Genomic DNA, 22,739 nt, shown 5'->3' with positions numbered 1-22,739 from the left:
TAATGTGTGTTTAAGTACTTGTCCTGTCCTGTTTGGTATCAAATACTATAGTTACTCATACTGGACAGGTCTAAACATAACATAAATGGGATTTTTCATCACAAGTACTTAGTCTTATAATTTATAACATCTGTTTTATCTATAAAGCAGTCCTTGTACAAGGGCTTTGCTTTGGTTCTTAAGGATTTAGGAGACCAAAACAGCAATCTAAGAAAAACAAGGAAAAAATTAATTTACACACAAACTAATATAACCTCATTTATTTTTTGTCTTAATCTATATACTTCTCTTACACAAATGTTTCCAAGTATATTCCATTTTTCCCCTATTTGCTAAATGTTGCATTTTTTGTGTGAATTAGTTTTGTGTTACAAGGCACAGCCTCTTCAAATATCCTCCATTTTAAAAAGGATAAAAGGCGGTATAAGGGGAAAAAGCTGTGTTGAGACAAAGTGGAACAAAAACAAAATTATTATCCAACATGTACGATAAGTACAATAGATTATTTCAAACAGGATTAAGGAGATAAACTGGACATTAAAAATAAATTGTAGCTGTCTTCACGAGTATGAGTCAATAGAAAGACAGACACAGACCCACATACATACATACACATATACATATACACACACATACCCCCCCATCATCTTTAGTATTATCTTACTGAAAGAACAGTAGCTTGCTGTAAGTAAAAGCTCGAATATTTTGACTCAAGTAAATACCCAAAAGGGACAAAGGACAGATAAGAAGGAGCCAGGACAACTACACAGACAATGTCTGGCAGAAGAGGTTCAAAATGTAATAAACAGTAAAGATGATGGGATACACATAAAACTGCACCTTTCATGGGCAAGTAAAGGTAAATACTGCCTCTTCTCTACTGCATAATTATCTCTTCACACAAAATAACCTTAAGAGATGTATATTTATCAGTCCCAGAGTTCCCCAGAGGCAGATTTTTATGCTGTTTTATGTTTCACTCTATCATTCCTTTCACATACTTACTATCATCTCCAACGGGACCTGCTGAACACTGTGCTGGGGGGTCCCGCGCCAGGTCGTTCAATTCCTTACGGAGAGAAAAAAGAAATGTATTCAACATAAATATAACTTTTATCCATTAATAAAATTGTCACTGTTACCAACATTCTCTGTCCCACCAGTAAAGCTCTTTTAGGAGCACTCCTTCAAAGTCAGAGAAGGGTAGATTAATGAAATCTTTGGGATTTCATTATTTGGGATTCTTGAATGCAAATATATGTTTATACAAATAATCATTTTTGCTTTGTTCGGAGTTTAGTAGGTATTAAATATAAGGAAGGTAAACATGTATCGTACTAAAGAACCACAAAAACTGTTTTTAAGTAAAAACTTATTCGTTTTCAAAAAAGATCAACGGCTTTTTTTAAAAAAAGATTTAATTTTATTTTTTTGGCTGCAGTGGGTCTTCGTTGCTGTGCGTGGGCTTTCTGTGGTGGCTTCTCCTGCGGCGGAGCACGGGCTCTAGGCATGCAGGCTGCAATAGTTGTGGCACGCAGTCTCTGGAGCGCAGGCTCAGTACTTGTGGCACACGGGCTTAGTTGCTCCACGGCATGTGGGATCTTCCCGGACCAGGGATGGAACCCATATCCCCTGCACTGGCAGGCAGAGTCTTACCCACTGCGCCACCAGAGGAAGTCCCCATAGGCTTGGTTTTGTACCTCAAAACCATTAGGTTATACTTGAGACAAACTCTTTAAGTCATCTTTAAGTCATAAATGTTCCAAATTACACGGAACCATCTGACAAGATACTGGTATTTTTTCAGCTCATATCCACTACCAAGGTTTCAAATGTAGTAGAAAAAACTTAAAAAAGGGTATATTACAGGGCTTCCCTGGTGGCGCAGTGGTTGAGAGTCCGCCTGCTGATGCAGCGGACACGGGTTCATGCCCCGGTCCAGGAAGATCCCACATGCCGCGCAGCGGCTAGGCCCGTGAGCCATGGCCGCTGAGCCCGCGTGTCCGGAGCCTGTGCTCCGCAATGGGAGAGGCCACAACAGTGAGAGGCCCGCATACTACAAAAAACAAACAAACAAACAAACAAACAAAAAGGATACATTACAAAGCTGGCTGAACATAACCCATCATAAAGATTTGTAATCAGAGATGGAACTACTTGTAGTAATGCTCCACAACCAGATGCCAGCTTCTTAGCTACTTTAACGTAAGAACCCACAAAGTTGAGATTTGTTACTGGGTGGGGATGCCTGAAAAACCACAAAGCAGGAAATCACACTATATTCCCTTTCCCCTTGACTTGGTATTTGAGATTAAAAACAAGCTCTGAGGGAGGACTAGTTTTAATTATATGTTAAAACCAGAACAGTAAAAACAGTAAAATCTATTAAAAGTACAATAAAAACTATCTCAAATCTTATTAATGAGTTACATAAGTAAACTTTTAAACTTGCAACACATAGATATTTCTGTAAGTCCCTTCTTCTGAGTTAACTTATTCAACCAGCCATTTGGTTACATCAATTATCCTGTTTTATCCTATCTGTAAGCTCGGAGGACAAAGCATAAAGTATAGAAATAAAGTTCTGTTTTGTTTTTTAAAGGGCTGGGGTTGAGATAAAGATTTAACAATATTTACTTTCTTTCATATCTCAATTTGGTGATTTTGTATTCCTCTACAACAGAGATTCCTTGCCCATCTCAAGGAGGAAAACAAACAAAAAACAACCTACTGTACAGTTCCTATTCCCAAATGTTTGTAATAAAGGTCACTATAACTAAGAATGCTTGCTTGATTTGAAACAAAAAGTTAATCTACTTCTGACTAACATTTATCTAAGTGAATATAAGATTCATCAGATGGTGATCACTTTGTAATGTACAGAAATATCAAATCACTATATTGTGCACCAGAAACTAACATAGTGTTGTGGGTCAACTATACTTCAAAAACAAACAAACTCATAGAAAAAGAGATCAGATTTGTTTATCAGAGGTGAGGGGAGGTGGTGAATTAGTCAAAAGGTACAAATTTCCAGTTATAAGATAAATAAGTACTAGGTATGTAAATGTACATCATGATAAATTAACACTGCTGTATTTTAAAAAATATTTTATTTATTTTATTTATATTTTTGGCTGCATCGGGTCTTAGTTGCAGCGCTCGGGCTCTTCGTTGTGGAGCGTGGGCTTCTCTCTAGTTGTGGCACGTGGGTTCCAGAACACGTGGGCTCAATAGTTGTGGCACACAGGCTTAGTTGTCCCTCGGCATGTGGGATCTTAGTTCCCCAACCAGGGATCGAACCAGCATCCCCTGCACTGGAAGACAGATTCTTTACCACTGGACCACCAGGGAAGTCCCAACACTGCTGTATGTTATACATGAAAGTTGTTAAGAGAATAAATCGTAGGAGTTCTCATTACAAGGAAAAAAAATTTTTTCTTTACCTTTTATTTTGTATCTGTGAGATGATGGATATTCACTAAACTTACCATGGTAATCATTTCATGATATACATAAGTCAAATCATTATGCTGAACATCTTTTTTTTTGCTCCGGACGCGCAGGCTCAGCAGTCATGGCTCATGGGCCCAGCCGCTCTGCGGCATGTGGGATCTTCCCGGACCGGGGCACGAACCCGTGTCCCCTGCATCGGCAGGCGGACTCTCAACCACTGCGCCACCAGGGAAGCCCCCTATGCTGAACATCTTAAACGTAAATAGTATGTCAATAAAACTGAAAGGAAAAAAATTTGAGCCATTAAAAAAAATCCATCAGTCCACTTCATGAGCCAGTATGATATAATTAATTCAAAAAACCTTAACCCAAACTTAAGCTAATACACAATTAACATACTCATTCAACACTTCCTTGGTTCAAGGCACTCATATGGATGAATCTCAAAGGCATAATGTTAAGTGAAATCAGTCAGACATAAAAAGACTATATTCTGTATGATTCCACTGATATGCATTCTAAAAAAGGTAAATTTATAGTGACAGAAAGCAGACCAATAGTTTCAGGGGCCAGAGAGAGCTGGAGGGGATTGAACTGCAAAGGGACATGAGGAAAATTTGGGGGGTTATGGAAATATTCTATATCATGATTTTCATAGGGACCACAAAACTGTGTATATATTTATTAAAACTCAAATTGTATACTTAAAATTGTTGAATTTTATTGCATATAATATATATCAAAGTTGTTTGCTAAAAAAGCATATATCCATTCATCTTTGTATATGCATAAAATATCTCTGAAGAATACATAAGAAACTAGTTCACAGTATTTGCCTTCAGAAGGAAAGTCTGTTTTGGAGGTGAGAATAGGAACTATATGTATTCTTTTTATACCTTTTAACAAGTGTATTTATTGCCTATTTGAAAAATAAATTACGAGGGGCTTCCCTGGTGGCGCAGTGGTTAAGAATCCACCTTCCAATGCAGGGGACACGGGTTCGAGCCCTGGTCCGAGAAGATCCCACATGCTGCGGAGCAACTAAGCCTGTGTGCCACAACTACTGAAGACTGCGCGCCTGGAGTCTGTGCTCCGCCACAAGAGAAGGCACCGCAATGAGAAGCCCTCACACCGCAACAAAGAGTAGCCCCCGCTCGCCGCAACCAGAGAAAGCCCGCGCACAGCAACGCAAGAACCAATGCAGCCAAAAAATTAAATAAATCTATATTTAAAAAAAATAACTTACCAGTTCTGACTATAAATTTCGATTAAAATAAAATAGCTATTAAAAGCTGTGACCATCTCATTTCAAAATAGTGAAAAGCCAGTTAGACTGAATAGACACAGAAGCTACAAAATTTGATGTGCCTGCATTAAGATGAAAACTGAAGGGAGTTCCCTGGTGGCCTAGTGATTAGGATTCCAGGCTTTCACTGCCATGGCCCAAGGAACTGAGATCCTGCAAGCCGAGTGGCGTGGCCAAAAACAAAACAAAGATGAATCTTGAAATTAAATAACGGCACTGATCTAGACAGATCACTTGGGCAGAAAAAAATACCCTAACACATCAGGCTATTTTTTAACAGTTGGCTTTATCATATGCCTTTATACCTATACATTAATTTCCTTAACTTCTTATTCCAAAAGAAATAGTATTCAGATTTCTTGTATATCATATAGCAAATTACGCATTACTGGGATTGAGAGTAGGGCTAAGACAAAACCCAAAACCAAGGAATTTTCCTGTTTATTGAAAAACTTTTCTATAGAAAGAGCAATAGAGAAATAAAGTATATATAATTAAATTTAGAAAAAAGAGGGAGGAGGGAACTTTGACAGGATCCTCAATTTCTAAAAAGATTTTATAATCTTCCTTTGAAATCTAAAAAAAATTAAAATAAAGGTCCTGTTTTGGGAATAAACTGGATATTACTAAATAGTTCTCAATTAAAATTTTTTTCTTTGACGGTATACACTCCCCTTGTTTATACGTATACAGCAGAATTGTTACTTTTAAAGATTAAGGGTTATAAACAATTTTGATTCTCTGCAACTTTCCCAAGTATTTATCTTAGTTCAAACAGCCCCAAAACCTTACACAAATTAATTTAATTATTTTCAAGTAAGGTTTAATTCACTACAAACTTTTTTTTTTTCGGCCATGCACCACGGCTTGCGGGATCTTAGTTCCCTGACCAGGGATCAAACAAAACCATGCGCCCTGCTGTGGAAGTGTGGAGTCTTAACCACTGGACCACTAGGGAAGTTCCCAAACTTTTATATTTTATTTATTATTTTTTTAACTTTTTAAAAAACATCTTTATTGGAGTATAATTGCTTTAGAATGGTGTGTTAGTTTCTGCTTTATAACAAAGTGAATCAGCTATACATATACATATATCCCCATATCTCTTCCCTCTTGCATCTCCCTCCCTCCCACCCTCCCTTTCCCACCCCTCTAGGTGGTCACAAAGCACCAGCTGATCTCTGTGTGCTATGGGGCTGCTTCCCACTAGCTATCTATTTTACGTTTGGTAGTGTATATATGTCCATGCCACTGTCTCACTTTGTCCCAGCTTACCCTTCCCCCTCCCCGTATCCTCAAGTCCATTCTCTAGCCAAACTTTTAAATACATTTCCTAATACTACCTTTTTTGGCTCAGGAATATGAAATCCAATGAAGAGATACACAGGAATGATTATAATGCCTTATATGACTCCTTAAGAATACCTACTTTCCAAAGGATTACCCCTTCTTTAAAAGGGACCACTATTAAAAAAAACAGAACGCTAAAGTCTCTGAGCCTCAGATATTTCTGTATCATAGCACTGTAGCAAAAAGAAAGGAAACTTCCTGGGACTTCCCTGGTGCCCCAGTGGTTAAGACTCCACGCTTCCACTGCAGGGAATGCAGGGTGCGGGTTGAGGGGGAAGAAAGAAAGAAAGGAAACTTCCTAGCTCTGTGGGGAGGGGGTCCTGCAAGGGATATGTAGAGTTTCCTTTCACTGTATCCTTAAATACTCAAATAGGTCATTAGTTGGTAAAAATTAATGCTACTATTAGCTATTTTTAAAAAACCTCTTTCCCCAGTCCTAACAATTATGAAGCAAAATACAGATTGCATGGAATACAGATTTGTTTCACCATTTTGGTTTTTACCCTATGGCATATGGTGAGAGAAACAAGATGGGAAAATGAGAGGTTATAGTTACTTTCACAGAAAATTGGTTTCAAAGTCAATTTTTTTTTACTTTTTTTTTGACTTTGGGAAGCCCCAAAGTCAATTTTTAATAGTTCTAAATTTTGTTGTACAAATCAAGGATCTTTGGTGGTGTTAATCAGGATATGAGAAGATTTAAGCACAAATTATGATTCAACACCAGAAGAGATCATCTAGACCAATCCCCAATTTTATTTTTTAAAAAAGATACAGGGCTTCCCTGGTGGCGCAGTGGTTGAGAGTCTGGCTGCCGATTCAGGGGGCACAGATTCGTGCCCCGGTCCGGGAAGATCCCACATGCCGCGGAGCGGCTGGGCCCGTGAGCCATGGCCGCTGAGCCTGCGCGTCCAGAGCCTGTGCTCCGCGACGGGAGAGGCCACAACAGTGAGAGGGCCACGAACCAAAAAAAAAAAAAAAAAAAAAAGATACAAAGTATCCAACCCGAGTAAAACATGTAATTAGTAATTAGAGTAAGGACATGGTGTTCTACTATACATGTTCTACCATATCATGTCTTTTTAGTCTGAATCTGAAAAATACTAGAAATGTACAAGTTAGAATGCCTGAGAAACTATGTTGCCCAGGAAATCAAGCTGAACCTCCTTTTAAGATGAATGAACTGCAAAGAAAGAACAGCTAGATAAGTAGTAGTTCTCAAAAATGAGGTCCTGGCACAGCAGCACCATTATCACAAGAAAACTTATTAGAAATGCAAATTCTCAGGCTCCAACCAGACCTACTGAATCAGAAACTCTGCAGTGTAGCCTAACAATGTGCATTTTAACAAGTCCCCCAGAAAATTATGATGTACACTAAATCCTGACTGCCTTTATGTTTGACAAATTAAGCATCAGAGACAGAAGACAATGCTAGAAAACTCACTACCAGCAAAACTGAAAGTGAAGGGAAGGTGAAGGGCAACATGATAGCACAAAATGAAGAAATCAAGAAAGGGGTGAGACACGTGCCACAACTACTGAAGCCTGCGCACCTAGAGCCTGTGCTCTGCAACAAGAGAAGCCCGCGCACCTCAATGAAGAGCAGCCCCCACACACTGCAACTAGAGAAAGCCGGCGCACAGCAACGAAGACCCAACACAGCCAAAAATTTAAAAATTAATTAATTAATTAAAAAAAAAAAAAGAAAGGGGTAAGACTTAGAAAGATAAGGTATGTTCCACGTTTTCAAGACACACTGAAGGGAAGCAGTCTGTCATCACCATAGTACTGCATTGTCCCTGCTGCACTCCTATCTTACCAGGGCTGCAACAGAAATGTTAACTTATGTGTCCAGCATAATACTTGAAGCTAGTATTTAAAAATTAACTGCTAGAGTATTTAAAATTACAAATGTTTAAAACTTAGGAAATATTAGTAACTCAGTTATCCTAGATGAGTTTGAAAGAAAATTATTAACTTCTGAAAATATCAAATTATAGAATCTGGTACTCTAATATTTTCTATTTCCCTCTTAATAATGTTGCCTTCTATTTTAAAGACAGACAAACTGATGGAAACATGTATCAATACCAATCTTTCCCTGAACTCAGTATAAGCAGAAGTGGTAATCTTATTTGAGGTTAAAGTCTGTACTCTTTTTAAAAAATTCAAGTCAACTAAAAGTATAGAAGATACCCAGCACAAACCTATGACCCAGCTTTGCCCAATCTAAACATTGTTGTATCAACTCTGGATCTTTAAGAAGTCCCCTTTGTTTTCCTCTCCAAAGTAATGATTACGCTGAATTTAGTGTTTATCATTCTCTTGCATACTTTTATACTTTTCTATGTGTCCATAAACAACGTAGCTTTATCACATTTTTAAACTTTTATTTTAAAAGTGTTACATGGCATGTATTCTTCTATACTTTGCTTTTCCCTCAACATAGTAAGGTATTTTTCCATGAGGATCTAGTTTATAGTTTATTCCTTTTTACTGCTGTTTATTTTGCTAGTGGGTGTCTAAACCAATAATGTTTCCTTTCTTTAGGTGATGGACATTTGTTTCCTATTTTTCACTATTACAATGTTTTGGTAAATATTTATACACACATTCTTGTATTCACATGAGTTTTTCAAGCTAAACACTTCTTTGACTTAAATAACAAGTACCCCTCCCCCTTTTTAACCATGCACCGATGCCTTTTATTATGTATGGGTTTTTAAAAATTATTTCCTCAATCCATACACACAGGCAAAAATAAGTGTACTCTTCAACACACTGGAACTTGCAAACCTGATCATTGCCTAGAGAAGGGAAAATTATCCCTAGAACATGCTTAACCAGGAGGCCAATTCATCTGCCAACATCCAAGAGCACAGAAATGAACGTGATAGACACTATCTTCCATCTGAATCTTCATTCACCGCCATTTGACAACCCTTCTATACATATTGGAAACTAACCATTTCATGTGTAATTATGTTAATGAAAATAAGTTTCCATAAGGATTATAATGGTTATTCTACAACCTGTTTGTGTTCTTGCTGATATCAGCAGGGGCAACAGGCAGAATTCAGTTTTTCCAAGTCTTCATATCCTTTGATGGGACTTCACTGGTGGTCCAGTGGCTAAGACTCCACACTCCCAATGCAGGGGTGGGGGATGGGGGGCCTGGGTTCTATTCCCGGCCAGGGAAATAGATCCCACGTGCCACATAAGAGTTCACATGGGGCTTCCCTGGTGGCGCAGTGGTTGAGAGTCTGCCACATGCCACGGAGCAGCTGGGCCCGTGAGCTACAAATACTGAGCTCTGCGCGTCTGGAGCCTGTGCTCCGCAACAAGAGAGGCCGCGACAGTGAGAGGCCCGCGCACCGCGATGAAGAGTGGCCCCCGCTTGCCACAACTAGAGAAAGCCCTCGCACAGAAACGAAGACCCAACACAGCCAAAAATAAATAAATGAATAAATAAATTTAAAAAAAAAAAAAAGAGTTCACATGCCACAACTAAAGATCCTACGTGCTGCAACTAAGATCCAGTGCAGCCAAATAAATAAATTAATATTAAACAAAACAACAACAAAACTTGTATATATATATATATATCTCCTTTGACGTTTTCTCATTATTCTGCTCTTAGGTAACTTTAAGCAAGTCATTCAACTTCTCCAGATCAGAACTTTCACATCTATAAAACAAGGAAGTTAAACTAAAATAGCATGGTTTGGTTATAGATTTAGGGGTCAAATAAGTTTGGGAAATGTTATAATCCACATACTTGTAAGAATATTCAAGGTTCTAAAGAAGTCCTGCATAAAGAAAACACTATTGTTTGGACACAGAAGCAGGCTTTGCTTCCTTCCTTGGCCCATTCTTCCAATGCCCCGTTCCCTGCCCAAGATTTTATTCTCACAAAATGCCTAATGCCCATGGGAAAGTCCAACATAAGTCTGAAGGAATCACAAACACTTTTTATCCCAAAGAAATATTATTGTTGTAGAATAAAAGAATTTTAAGCATGACACAGAGAAATCTACACAACATGGCTAATACTTTCCTAAAGTTATCTACACCTTGTCTCTCACATCTGGACTATAAATTACTTCAGTGTGGTTTTTTTTTTGTGTGGTAAAATACACAAACATAAAATTTACCATCTTACCCATTTTAAAGCATATAGTTCAGTGGTATTAAATACATTCATAATGTTCTGTTCAAAATGTTTTAAGAGAATGCTTATAGCAAGAAAAAGCTCATTATGAGTAGCTTTTCAGATATGGTTAATACAACATAAATGCCCTTTCTAAGGCGATTACATGATTCTATTAATTTCTGGAGACAGGTTTTTTCTGTTGTTTTTTTAAGTTACTTTTGTCAAGTTCCAGGAAATCCTTACAAGTGCTATTTGTGTGACAATGTCCATAGCTTCGTAGTGATCAAATAGATAGCTGATGTGTCTCTGGCTTAAAACATTTTTTCTAGATAAAAAGGGGGAAAAGCACTTTTCTCACAAAGGACATATCTTTTAAAAGGGAAATGATATGCTACATAAAGATATTAGCAATATTTGTCATTTATGTAATCCTAACTGTTGTACTACAAAATGTTCAAATACTGAAAGCTTATACCACTCATATCACAACCTAGAAAGGAAAGCTAAGCAAGGTAACCTTATTGTACGTATACATATAAAGTCAACAAGATCTAAAATTCTATGTAACAAAGGAGATCCTGATTACCCTAAGGTAAAACAAGGAATTAAAAGAATTACAAAACTTTAAAGAAAATTCTTTCTTTAGACTCATTATTGACTTTAATTATGCAACCAGGGCTTGAATAAAGGGGCAGGGGTAGGGGAGGAGGGGAGGAAAGGAGGCAGGAGTCAGGAAGTCAGAGTATAATAAGGGCTATCACTATTCTGTAAGTGGGAAAACTCAACTATAGCAAAGAAGCTGTGAGTTCAGACTTATATGGTATTTCTTTCTTTCTTTTGGCCAGGCCCACTTGCAGGATCTTAGTTCCCCAACCAGGGATTGAACCCCAGCCCGGCAGTGAAAGCACTGCATCCTAACCACTGTACCGCCAGCAAATTCCCTGATATTTCTATAAATTACAGCTGAGTTATAAGGGATTCGTATTTGTTTTGGCACATTTAAAGTTTCACAAAGCAGAAACCAATATGAAATTCTGACAATGGATATGATTAACCCAATTATGAACCTGAAGTTAAAAATTGTCAAGGGAGGAGTCAAGATGGCAGTGTGGGAAGATGTGGAGTTAGCGTCTCCCCACAACTAGGGCATCTACTGGCCGCTGGTGGGGGACTCTGACCCCCAAGGAGATGGCAGGAACCCTGAAGTGAACCGGTAGGACTAGGGGGACCCAGCGGGGAGGAGAAGTGGAGGTCAGACAAGATCAGCGCCCCTGAGGCCAGGGAGATCAGGAGAGGCAGGAGGGAGGGACTCTCTGGGAAGAGCAGGAGAGGAGCAGAGGGCGATCACCTGGCCCACTCAGGCAGGGGAGGCTGCTGAGCTCCCAAGCTGCTTCCTTCCCTATCTAAAGCCCCACCTAGGCCGCGCGGGTTCCGGGGAGATCAGGAGTGACAGGCTGGAGGGGCCATCCAGGAGGAGCGGGAGAGGAACGGAGGGCAACTGCCCCACCCACTTGGGCCAGGGGAGCCTGCTGAGCTCCCAGGCCGATCCCCTGCCCTCCAGGCCACATGGGTCCTTGGGGGCATAGAAGGGAGGCTGGGGAGATCAGGGGAGGCAGGTGGGAGGGGCCCTCTCAGACCCCAGACTGGAGGAGCAGAAGAGGAGAGGAGGGCGTTTGCCCTGTCCTCTTGAGCCCAGGAAGCCTGCTAGTGCCCAGGTGAGGTCCCCTGCCCTCTGAGACCAGGCTGGGGGGCAGGCCTGGGCCCCTTCTGTTCCTTGAGCCTAAGCCCCATCCCCCACAGCCCCCAGCACCTTCTCCAGCCCTGTGGGTCCTGAACATTGGCCCTGCCCACCGCCCAAACCTCGCCCTTGCTTAGGCCCCACTCTCCACAGCTAAGGCCATCCCCCCACGGCTGCCATTTTTCCCTTTTCTTCCTCCTCTTTCTTACTATTGTGGTACTGATGTACCTTCTGGTTGTTGATTCATCTATATTTTTATTTTCACATTCTTTCTAACATATCTGTTAGCTTCCCAGTCTAATTTTATTTTTTACTTTGTTATTTTTCTCTCTCTTTTTTAAAGTTATTTTTGGCTACATTGGGTCTTTGTTGCTGCATGCAGCTTTCTCTAGCTACGGGAGCGGGGGCTGCTCTTCATTGTGGTGCACGGGCTTCTCATTGTCGTGGCTTCCCTTGTTGCAGAGCAAGCGCTCTAGGCCCACGGGCTTCAGCAGTTGTGGCTCATGGGCTCTAGAGAGCAGGCTCAGTAGATGTGGGGCACGGGCTTTGTTGCTCCACGGCATGTGGGATCTTCCCGGATCAGGGCTCAAACCCATGTCCCCTGCATTGGCAGGCAGATTCTTAACCACTGCACCACTAGGGAAGCCTCTCTCTCTCTCTCTCTTTTTTTTTGCCACCCCACCTGGCTTGTGGGATCTTGATTCGCAAGCCTGGGTTCGGGGGGAAGCTCCTGCGGTGGGAGCTCAAGTCCGAACCACTGGACTAACAGAGAACCTCAGACCTCAGGGAATATTCACTGGAGTGAGGTCTCACAGAGTTCCTCATCTCAGCACCAAGACCCAGCCCTACCCAATAACCTACAAACTCCAGTGCTGGAAGCCTCAGGTCAAACAACCAGTAAAACAGGAACACAATTCCACTCATTAAAAAAAAAAAAAAAGAGAGACGGCAAAAAAAGTATGTCACAGATGAAGGAGCAAGGCAAAAACCTACAAGACCAAATAAATGAATAGGAAATCTACCTGAAAAAGAATTCAGAGTAATGACAGTAAAGATGATCCAGAATCTCAGAAATAGAATGGAAGCACAGATTGAGAAAATACAAGAAATGTTTAACAAAGATCTAGAAGAACTAAAGAACAAACAAACAGAGATGAACAACACAGTAACAAATAAAAAGTACACTAGAAGGAATCAATAACAGAATAACCGAGGCAGAAGAACGAATAAGTGAGCTGGAGGACAAAATGGTGGAAATAACTTCCGAGGAGCAAAATTAAAAAAAAAGAATGAGAAGAATTGAAGACAATCTCAGAGACCTCTGGGACAACACTAAACACACCAACATTCGAGTTATAGGGGGTCCCAGAAGAAGAGAAAAAGAAAGGGTCTGAGAAAATATTTGAAGAGATTATATCGGAAAACTTCCCTAACGTGGGAAAGGAAAGAGTCACCCAAGTCCAGGAAGCACTGCGAGTCCCATACAGGAACACCACACCAAGACACATATTAATCAAACTCAAAAAATTAAATTCAAAGAAAAAATATTAAAAGCAGCAAGGGAAAAACAAAAAAATAACATACAAAGGAATCCCCATAAGGTTATCAGCTGATTTTTCAGTGGAAACTCTGCAGGCCAGAAGGGAGTGGCAGGATATACTTAAAGTGATGAAAGAGAAAAATCTACAACCAAGATTACTCTACCCAGCAAGGATCTCATGCAGATTTGATGGAGAAGTCAAAAGCTTTTCAGACAAACAAAAGCTAAGAGAATTCAGCACCACCAAACCAGCTTTACAACAAATGCTAAAGAAACTTCTCTAAGTGGGAAACACAAGAGAAGAAAAAGACCCACAAAAACAAACCCAAAACAATTAGAAAATGGTAATAGGAACATACATATCAATAATCACCTTGAATGTAAATGGATTAAATGCCCCAACCAAAAGACACAGACTGGCTGAAAGGATACAAAAACAAGACCCATATATATGCTGTCTACAGAGACCCACTTCAGACCTAGGGACACATACAGACTGAAAGTGAAGGGATGGAAAAAGATATTCCATGCAAATGGAAATCAAAAGAAAGCTGGAGTAGCAATACTCATATCAGATAAAACAGACTTTAAAATAAAGACTGCTACAAGAGATAGGGAGGGACACTACATAATGATCAAAGGATCAATGCAAGAAGATATAACAATTATAAATGTTTATGCACCCAACATAGGAGCACCGCAATACATGAGGCAAATGCTAACAACCATGAAAGGAGAAATTGACAGTAACACAATAACAGTAGGGGACTTTAACACCCCACTTACACCAATGGACAGATCATCCAAACAGAAAATAAATAAGGAAACACAAGCTTTAAATGACACAATAAACCACATAGATCTAATAGATATTTATAGAACATTGCACCCCAAAGTGGCAGAATACACTTTCTTCTCAAGTGCACATACAACATTCCCCAAGATAGATCACATTTTGGGTCACAAATCAAGCCGCAGAAACTTTAAGAAAATTGAAATCGTATCAAGCATCTTTTCTGACCACAACGCTACGAGATTGTAAATCAATTACAGGAAAAAAACTGTAAAAAACACAAATACATGGAGGCTAAACAGTGTGCTAAAAAATAACCAAGAGATTACTGAAGAAATCAAAGAAAAAAAATACATAAAAACAAATGACAATGAAAACATGATGACCCAAAATCTATGGGACACAGCAAAAGCAGTTTAAGAGAGAAGTTTATAGCAATTCAATCTCACCTCAAGAAACAAGAAAAATCTCAAATAAACAATCTAACCCTACACTTAAAACAACTAGAGAAAGAAGAACAAAGAAAACCCAAAGTCAGTAGAAGAAATCAAGATAAGAGCAGAAATAAATGAAATAGAAACGAAGAAAACAATAGCAAAGATCAATAAAACTAAAAGCTGGTTCTTTGAGAAGATAAACAAAATTGATAAACCCTTAGCCAGACTCATCAAGAAAAAAAGGGAGAGGACGCAAATCAATAAAATTAAAAATGAAAAAGGAGAAATCACAACTGACACTGCAGAAATACAAAGGATTATAAGAGACTACTACAAACAACTATATGCCAATAAAATGGACAACCATGAAGAAATGGACAAATTCCTGGAAAGGTACAATTTTCCAAGACTGAACCAGGAAGAATTAGAAAATATAAACAGACCTATCACAAGTAATGAAATTGAAACCGTAATTAAAAATCTTCCAACAAACAAAAGTCCAGGACCAGATGGCTTCCCAGGCGAATTCTATCAAACATTTAGAGAAGAGCTTAACACCTATTCTTCTCAAACCCTTCCAAAAAACTGCAGAGGGAGAAACACTCCCAAATTCATTCTATGAAGCCACCATCACACTGATACCAAAACCAGACAAAGACAGTACAGAAAAAGAAAATTATAGACCAATATCACTGATGAATATAGATGCAAAAATCCTCAACAAAATACTAGCCAACAGAATCCAACAGCACATTAAAAGGATCACACACCATGATCAAGCGGGATTTATCCCAGGGATGCAAGGATTCTTCAATATATGCAAATCAATCAATGTGATACCCCACATTAACAAATTAAGGAATAAAAACCATATGATCATCTCAACAGATGCAGAAAAAGCTTTTGACAAAATTCAAAACCCATTTATGATAAAAACTCTCCAGAAAATGGGCATAGTGGGAACCTACCTTAACATAATAAAGGCCATATATGACAAACCCACAGCAAGCATCATACTCAATGGCGAAAAACTGAAAGCATTTCCACTAGGATCAGAAACAAGACAAGGATGTCCACTCTCGCCACTCCTATTCAACACAGTTTTGGAAGTTCTAGCCACAGCAATCAGAGAAGAAAAAGAAATAAAAGGGATACAAATTGGAAAAGAAGAAGTAAAACTGTCACTATTTGCTGATGACATGATACTATACACAGAAAATCCTAAAGAGGCCACCAGAAAACTACTAGAACTAATCAATGAATTTGGTAAGGTTGCAGGATACAAAATTAATGCACAGAAATCTCTGGCATTCCTATACACCAACAACAAAAAATCAGAAAGAGAAATTAAGGAAACACTCCCATTTACCACTGCAACAAAAAGAATAAAATACCTAGGAATAAACCTGCCTCAAGAGTCAAAAGACTTGTGCTTCCCTGGTGGCGCAGTGCTTGAGAGTCCGCCTGCCGATGCAGGGGACGCAGGTTCGTGCCCTGGTCCGGGAGGATCCCATGCACTGCGGAGCGGCTAAGCCCATGAGCCATGGCCACTGAGCCTGTGTGTCCAGAGCCTGTGCTCCGCAATGAGAGAGGCCACAACAGTGAGAGGCCCGCGTACTGAAATTAAAAAAAAAAAAAAAAAAAAAAAAAAAAAAGACTTGTACTCAGAAAACTATAAAACACTGATGAAAAAAATGAAAGATGACATAACAGATGGAGAAATATACCACGTTCTTGGATTGGAAGAATCAGTATTGTGAAAATGACTATATTACCTAAAGCAATCTACAGATTCAGTGCAATCCCTAGCAAACTTCCAATGGCATTCTTCACAGAATTAGAACAACAAAATCTTACAATTCGTATGGAAACACAAAAGACCCCGAACAGCCAAAGCAATCCTGAGAAAGAAAAACAGAGTTGGAGGAATCAGGCTCCCCAACTTCAAACTATACCACAAAGCTACAGTCATCAGCTACAGTGTGGTACTGGTACAAAAACAGAAATATAGATCAATGGTGCAGGACAGAATGCCCAAAGATAAACCCACACACATGTGGGCACCTAATTTACGACAAAGGAGGCAAGAACATACAGTGGAGAAATGACAGCCTCTTCAATAAGTGGGGTTGGGAAAACCAGACAGCTACATGTAAAAGAATGAAATTAGAACACTACCTAACACCATACACAAAAATAAACTCCAAATGGAGTAAACACTTAAATGTAAGACCAGAAACTATAAAACCTTTAGAGGAAAACATAGGAAAAACACTCTTTGACATAAACCACAGCAAGATCTTTCTTGACCCACCTCCTGGAGTAACAGCAATAAAAACAAAAATAAACAAATGGGACTTAATTAAACTTAAAAGCTTTTGCACAGCAAAGGAAACCATAAATAAGACAAAAAGACAACCCTCAGAATGGGAGAAAATATTTGCAAATGAAACAACAGACAAAGGATTAATCTCCAAAATATACAAACAGCTCATGGAACTCAGTATCAAAAAAACAAACAACCCAGTTAAAAAATGGGCATTAGACCTAAATAGACATTTCACCATAGAAGACATACAGATGGCCAAGAGGCACATGAAAAGATGCTCAACATCACTAATTGTTAGAGAAATGCAAAACAAAACTACAATGAGGTATCACCTGATGCTGGTCAGAATGGCCATTATCAAAAAAGCTAGAAACAATAAATGCTGGAAAGGGTGTGGTGAAATGGGAACCCTCCTACACTGTTGGTGGGAATATAAATTGATACAACCACTATGGGAAACAGTATGGAGGTTCCTTAAAAAACTAAAAATAGAACTAGCATATGACCCAGCAATCCCACTGCTGGGTATACACCCTGAGAAAACCATAATTCAAAAAGAGTCATGTACCACAATGTTCACTGCAGCTCTATTTACAATAGCCAGGACATGGAAGCAACCTAAGTGTCCATCAACAGATGAATGGATAAAGAAGATGTGGCACATATATACAAAGGAATATTACTCGCCATAAAGAGAAATGAAATTGAGTTATTTGTAGTGAGGTGAATGGACCTAGAGTCTGTCATACACAGTGAAGTAAGCCAGAAAGAGAAAAACAAATACTGTATGCTAATGCATACATATGGAATTTTAAAAAAAATGGTACTGATGAACCTAGTTGCAGGGCAGGAATAAAGAGGTAGGCATAGAGAATGAACTTGATGACATGGGGTGGGAGGGCAAAGCTGGGGAGAAGTGAAAGTAGCATCGACATATATATACTACCTAATATAAAATAGTTGGCTGGTGGGAAGCAGCGGCATGGCACAGGGAGATCGGCTTGGTGCTTTGAGATGATCTAGAGGGGTGGGATAGGGAGGATGGAAGGGAGGCTCAAGAGGGAGGGGATATGGGGACGTGTGTATCCATATGGCTGATTCGCTTTGTTGTGCAACAGAAAATAACACAGTATTGTGAAGCAATTATACTCCAATAAAGATCTATTTAAAAAATGTCTTAAAAAGGCTGGACCCCAGTTCACTGTTATCTATTTTCACAATAGCACAGTTATGATTTTTCTTTCTTTTTTTTTTTTTACGGTACGCGGGCCTCTCACTGTTGTGGCCTCTCCCGTTGTGGAGCACAGGCTCCGGACACGCAGGCTCAGCGGCCATGGCTCACGGGCCCAGCCGCTCTGCGGCATGTGGGATCTCCCCGGACCGGGGCACGAACCCGTGTCCCCTGCAACGGCAGGCGTACTCTCAACCACTGCGCCACCAGGGAAGCCCCCACAGTTATGATTTTAAAACACATCGACACTAAACACTTCCAATTAAAAAGATTACTGCTAACACACCATTGTAAAGCAATTATACTCCAATAAAGATGTTTTAAAAAAAAAAAGATTACTGTTCACACACTGCTTTTTTAGGATGAAAAATAATCGTTTTTATTCCCCAGGGACTTCCTTCTTTCTCCAAGCAGCTTATTGTTTATTAACTATACTATACAAATATAGTATCATATATGGTATGGTATAGTAATATCTTATCAATATTTTATCCACAACTACCAAACTTCTGTGTACCCTTGCATCTATCCCTTGAATGCTTAATTCTTTTTTTTTTTTGCTGTACGCGGGCCTCTAACTGTTGTGGCCTCTCTCATAGCGGAGCACAGGCTCCGGACGCGCAGGCTCAGCGGCCATGGCTCACGGGCCCAGCCGCTCTGCGGCACGCGGGATCCTCCCGGACCGGGCACGAACCCGCATCCCCTGCATCAGCATTCGGACTCTCAACCACTGCGCCACCAAGGAAGCCCCTTGAATGCTTAATTCTAAATCCCTTCAGTTAGAGACAAGGTATATCATATTCTTTACTGCATTTCCTAGATTGGAACACAAGAGACACTCAAATGTCTAAATGGGTGGATGAATGAATGCCTAGCATGCCTAGCACAGTACATATCAAGCAGAATTGGTGCTCAAACACTTGCAAATGAGATGACAAACAAAAGCACATAAACAACTTGCAAGGGGAAGTCCAGTCCAATCCAGCCTAATCACCTATAGTGTCAGGAAAGAGAAAGTCTATAGTGACAAACAGTATATTAAGATTTAATTACTGAACATGAATGGAATAGGTGTTTTTGAGTGAGACTGGATAACACCAGAGAACAAGGAGTTCGTTTTTTTGAGCACTTCAGCAGCAACCACTTAGGTGGAAATGTTCTGTTATAATTAAAGACAATATTCTTTGTTCATTATTGAAGATCAAGAACCTTTCCTAGACCTCATTTTACCTACATGAACTACCATTTACTCATTTCAAAACTTTTTTCTTAATCAATTAGCTTTTAATTTTAATTTTTAAAAGTTAAATTTTTTCTTTTTGCGGTACGCGGGCCCCTCACCGCCGTGGCCTCCCCGCCGCGGAGCACAGGCTCCGGACGCGCAGGCCCAGCGGCCATGGCTCACGGGCCCAGGCGCTCCGCGGCACGCGGGATCCCCCCGGAACGGGGCACGAACCCACGCCCCCCGCATCGGCAGGCGGACCCCCAGCCACTGCGCCACCAAGGAAGCCCTAAAAGTTAAAATTTTAATTTAACTAGTCCAAGACTCTAGGAACAGTTTGCCTGGAATACTCTGCACGCCCCACCCCAACTCCATGCACCTTTAGTCTTCATGTAAATGTTGTGCTTAGAGACAGGTCTCCTAGAAGCCCTTCTCCCCTATTTCCATCCCATTTCCTGTTAAATACTACGATGGAAAAGTGCAAGTTGCCTTAGCAACTCAGGATGGTTTATAGTATATGTGTGATTATTTAATGTCTCTCAACCCAATGACAAATAGGGACCTGACCTCCAGCACAGTCCCTGGTCCAGGGTGAGTCCCCAGTAAATATCTGTTGAAGAACAGATTGTTACAATTACACACAGTAATTTTAAGTACGTAGAGAAAGATAATACCATCTTTCATTGATTGTAAGATTTTTTTTTAATATACTTGAAATCAAACTGCATACTACAATCAATGGTACGTCAGCTTAACTGGCAATACCTTTTCTTTCTTAGTAGTACGTCTTTCAACTAATAGCGTCTTAGATTCAATGAAGTAAGGCACTTGGAAAGGCAGTAATATACTGATACTGCATCCACAGGATCATATACCTAACAAGGAACAAGTTTAAAATTTTAGCAGTCAAGGCCAAAGCAGAAGATGGTTGAGTAAATGACAGAGTTAAGATAGGAAAATCACAACTCTTCCAGAAGACTACTTCTGTAGAAAGTAAGGGGACAAAAATATTAGCGTGGTACACATGGTACCAAAAGCAAAACAGGCAAATAGCCGTTTCTTGCTTCTGGAACTGATGATCACTGGTAGCTAAGTTGTCGGGACAGGTTAGACTCCACACAGGGTCTCTGTCAGGATCTGAAATTACCTCTCCTTTTAGCTACTGAAGCAGTGGTCCGTGCTCTTCAATACTCTGTTTCCAAAACAAGTGTGGCACATAGCCAGGTAGATGGGAAGAGTCTACGTTCTAATAGATGGTAGAGCATCTAAGCCAAAAGATTCCAGCGCTCACTAAACTCCGAAGAAAATACTGGAATGCTAAGAAAAGAGCTCCCTTCTTGGCATTTGAATAACCAGGATCTACACCAGCCAATTCCACCTCAGTTAACAGCTACATACCAAACTAGAAATCTAAAGAACTCTTCTATAGCATTAATCACCATGTACCATAGTCCCAAGCTTGAGAAAATGGAGATATAAACAAACGGTGATATCATTATCTTGGTGTGCTTCTAGGCTACTTAAAGTGGCAGGACAATGAAGACCTTAAAAAGGTAAAAAAGACATCCCTTTTCTCATTATACCCTGTAAAACTATGTGCTCCCACCCTCCCAAATAACTCACATGCACTATTTTTAGTAAGTAGCATATGGTTAAGTTCTGGTACTCTGATGTTTTGAAATATATAAAAACTATTCACCTAGAACTTTAAATCCTTGAAATTTAAAAATAACACTTCTCACGGACTTTACTCTTCACTCTTCCAAAGCATAGTCAGTTTCTGTTTCACAAGTTCTCCAACACTAACCTAAGGAGCTCAAGATGATGAATCTACCCACAGTTAAATCAGTCTTCCTATAGACTGACAACCTCTGTAAGACAGGTGACCAATCGTCAAGCAAGCTGTTAAATTTTATTATGCTAGAAGACTTGCTACATACTTGCAAAACTGTCTCATGTGATGATCAAAGCATAGAAAACACACTTCAAGTTTAAAAAAAAACCCCACACACAGAACCAGTATTTAATCCTGGGATTACATCTTAGAACAACTATTGAAACACCAACAGATTTTTGCATCTCCCTGTAACAGTCCAACCTCCAAAACAAGACAGTATTAACAAAAGTGTGAATAGGTACATCTGAAGAAATGTCTTTTCAAAGTTACATTTTATGTAAGCCTCGAGAAAGGAGCTCTCTGTCCACACTAAAATCACTTGAGATGCCATTTAATCAAGTATCTTCCACAGTAATAGAAACATTTACTACTGTCTTGGGGGAATATATTACAGCACCATGACAATAAGACAAATGAACAGTTTCTGTCTTGCTATGATGAAGTTCACAGCCTAAAAGGATTTCCATTTTGTCTGCAGCAAAGGTTGGGGAAGGGCCAAACAGAAATTTCAAGTACGTAGTTAGGCTGGAGAAAGGTTTGGTACTGTTACCTGTTTCAAAAACATTTTATATTCCTGATATTAAGAACAAAGCATAGTTCTCGTAAGCAGTTTTTGATATGGCAGACCTGACCAATGAACCTACAGGGAATGTTTAACCCATATATCATTACAGTGGTGCTACTTGAGGATTCTGAGAGCACTTTTAAGATTAACAAAGAAGAGATGGCAGGAAGAAGCTGCTCTTTGGTAGGTATGGTAATAAGAAAAGTATGAAAACATTATAAATCAAGTAAAAAAAAAAAACTCCCCAGCCTAGTCGGTCTCATGTGTGTTAGTTATCAAGATCATGAGTTATGTGAGTGTCTTGGTAAGAACAAGGCTGGTAATATAAAATTACTCCTTCCCATGACTCAATTTTATCCAACACTTTCCAGAATAGACAGGCAACCAAGAAGGCAGCCACCTCCGTGGTCTTTAGACTTTTAAAGTCTTATATTATAGGAAAAACTTAAAGAATACCAGGTAAAAACTCAAAAGAGCCTAATGATTATATTTTAATGCTACAAGAAAGAAATAGTTTAAGCCCAGGACATATATGGCTTTTTAGAACACTTACATCCTATCTTTTTAATTCCTTTTCCTTAGTCTCCAGCACTAAGCTAAACAAAGCAACTTGTGGGTGGTGGGGAGATGGTGGAAACGGGGAGATGCTGGCCAAAGAGTACGAACTTCCAGTTATTAGATAAATAAGTTCTGGGGATCTAATGTACAACATGGTAATAT

At 39.6% G+C, this 22,739-nt stretch overlaps 1 protein-coding gene across 2 annotated transcripts in view; it reads right to left on the bottom strand.

Annotated features, from left to right (window-relative positions):
- Nucleotides 1-22,739, bottom strand: part of UBE2D2 (ubiquitin conjugating enzyme E2 D2) — a 59,902-nt gene that overhangs the window by 16,037 nt on the left and 21,126 nt on the right. For both annotated transcript variants that reach the window (XM_024752257.1, XM_024752258.1), the window contains exon 2: nt 1,006-1,069. In XM_024752257.1, coding sequence (XP_024608025.1) covers nt 1,006-1,069 — 64 coding nt within the window. The remainder of the gene's footprint in view (nt 1-1,005; nt 1,070-22,739) is intronic.

Source organism: Neophocaena asiaeorientalis, unplaced genomic scaffold (genome assembly GCF_003031525.2).
Source record: "Neophocaena asiaeorientalis asiaeorientalis breed wild unplaced genomic scaffold, Neophocaena_asiaeorientalis_V1.1 scaffold204, whole genome shotgun sequence".
Taxonomy (NCBI): Eukaryota; Metazoa; Chordata; class Mammalia; order Artiodactyla; family Phocoenidae; genus Neophocaena; species Neophocaena asiaeorientalis.
Note: the sequence above shows the minus strand (reverse complement) of the source record. Positions and strands in the feature narration are given on the sequence as shown.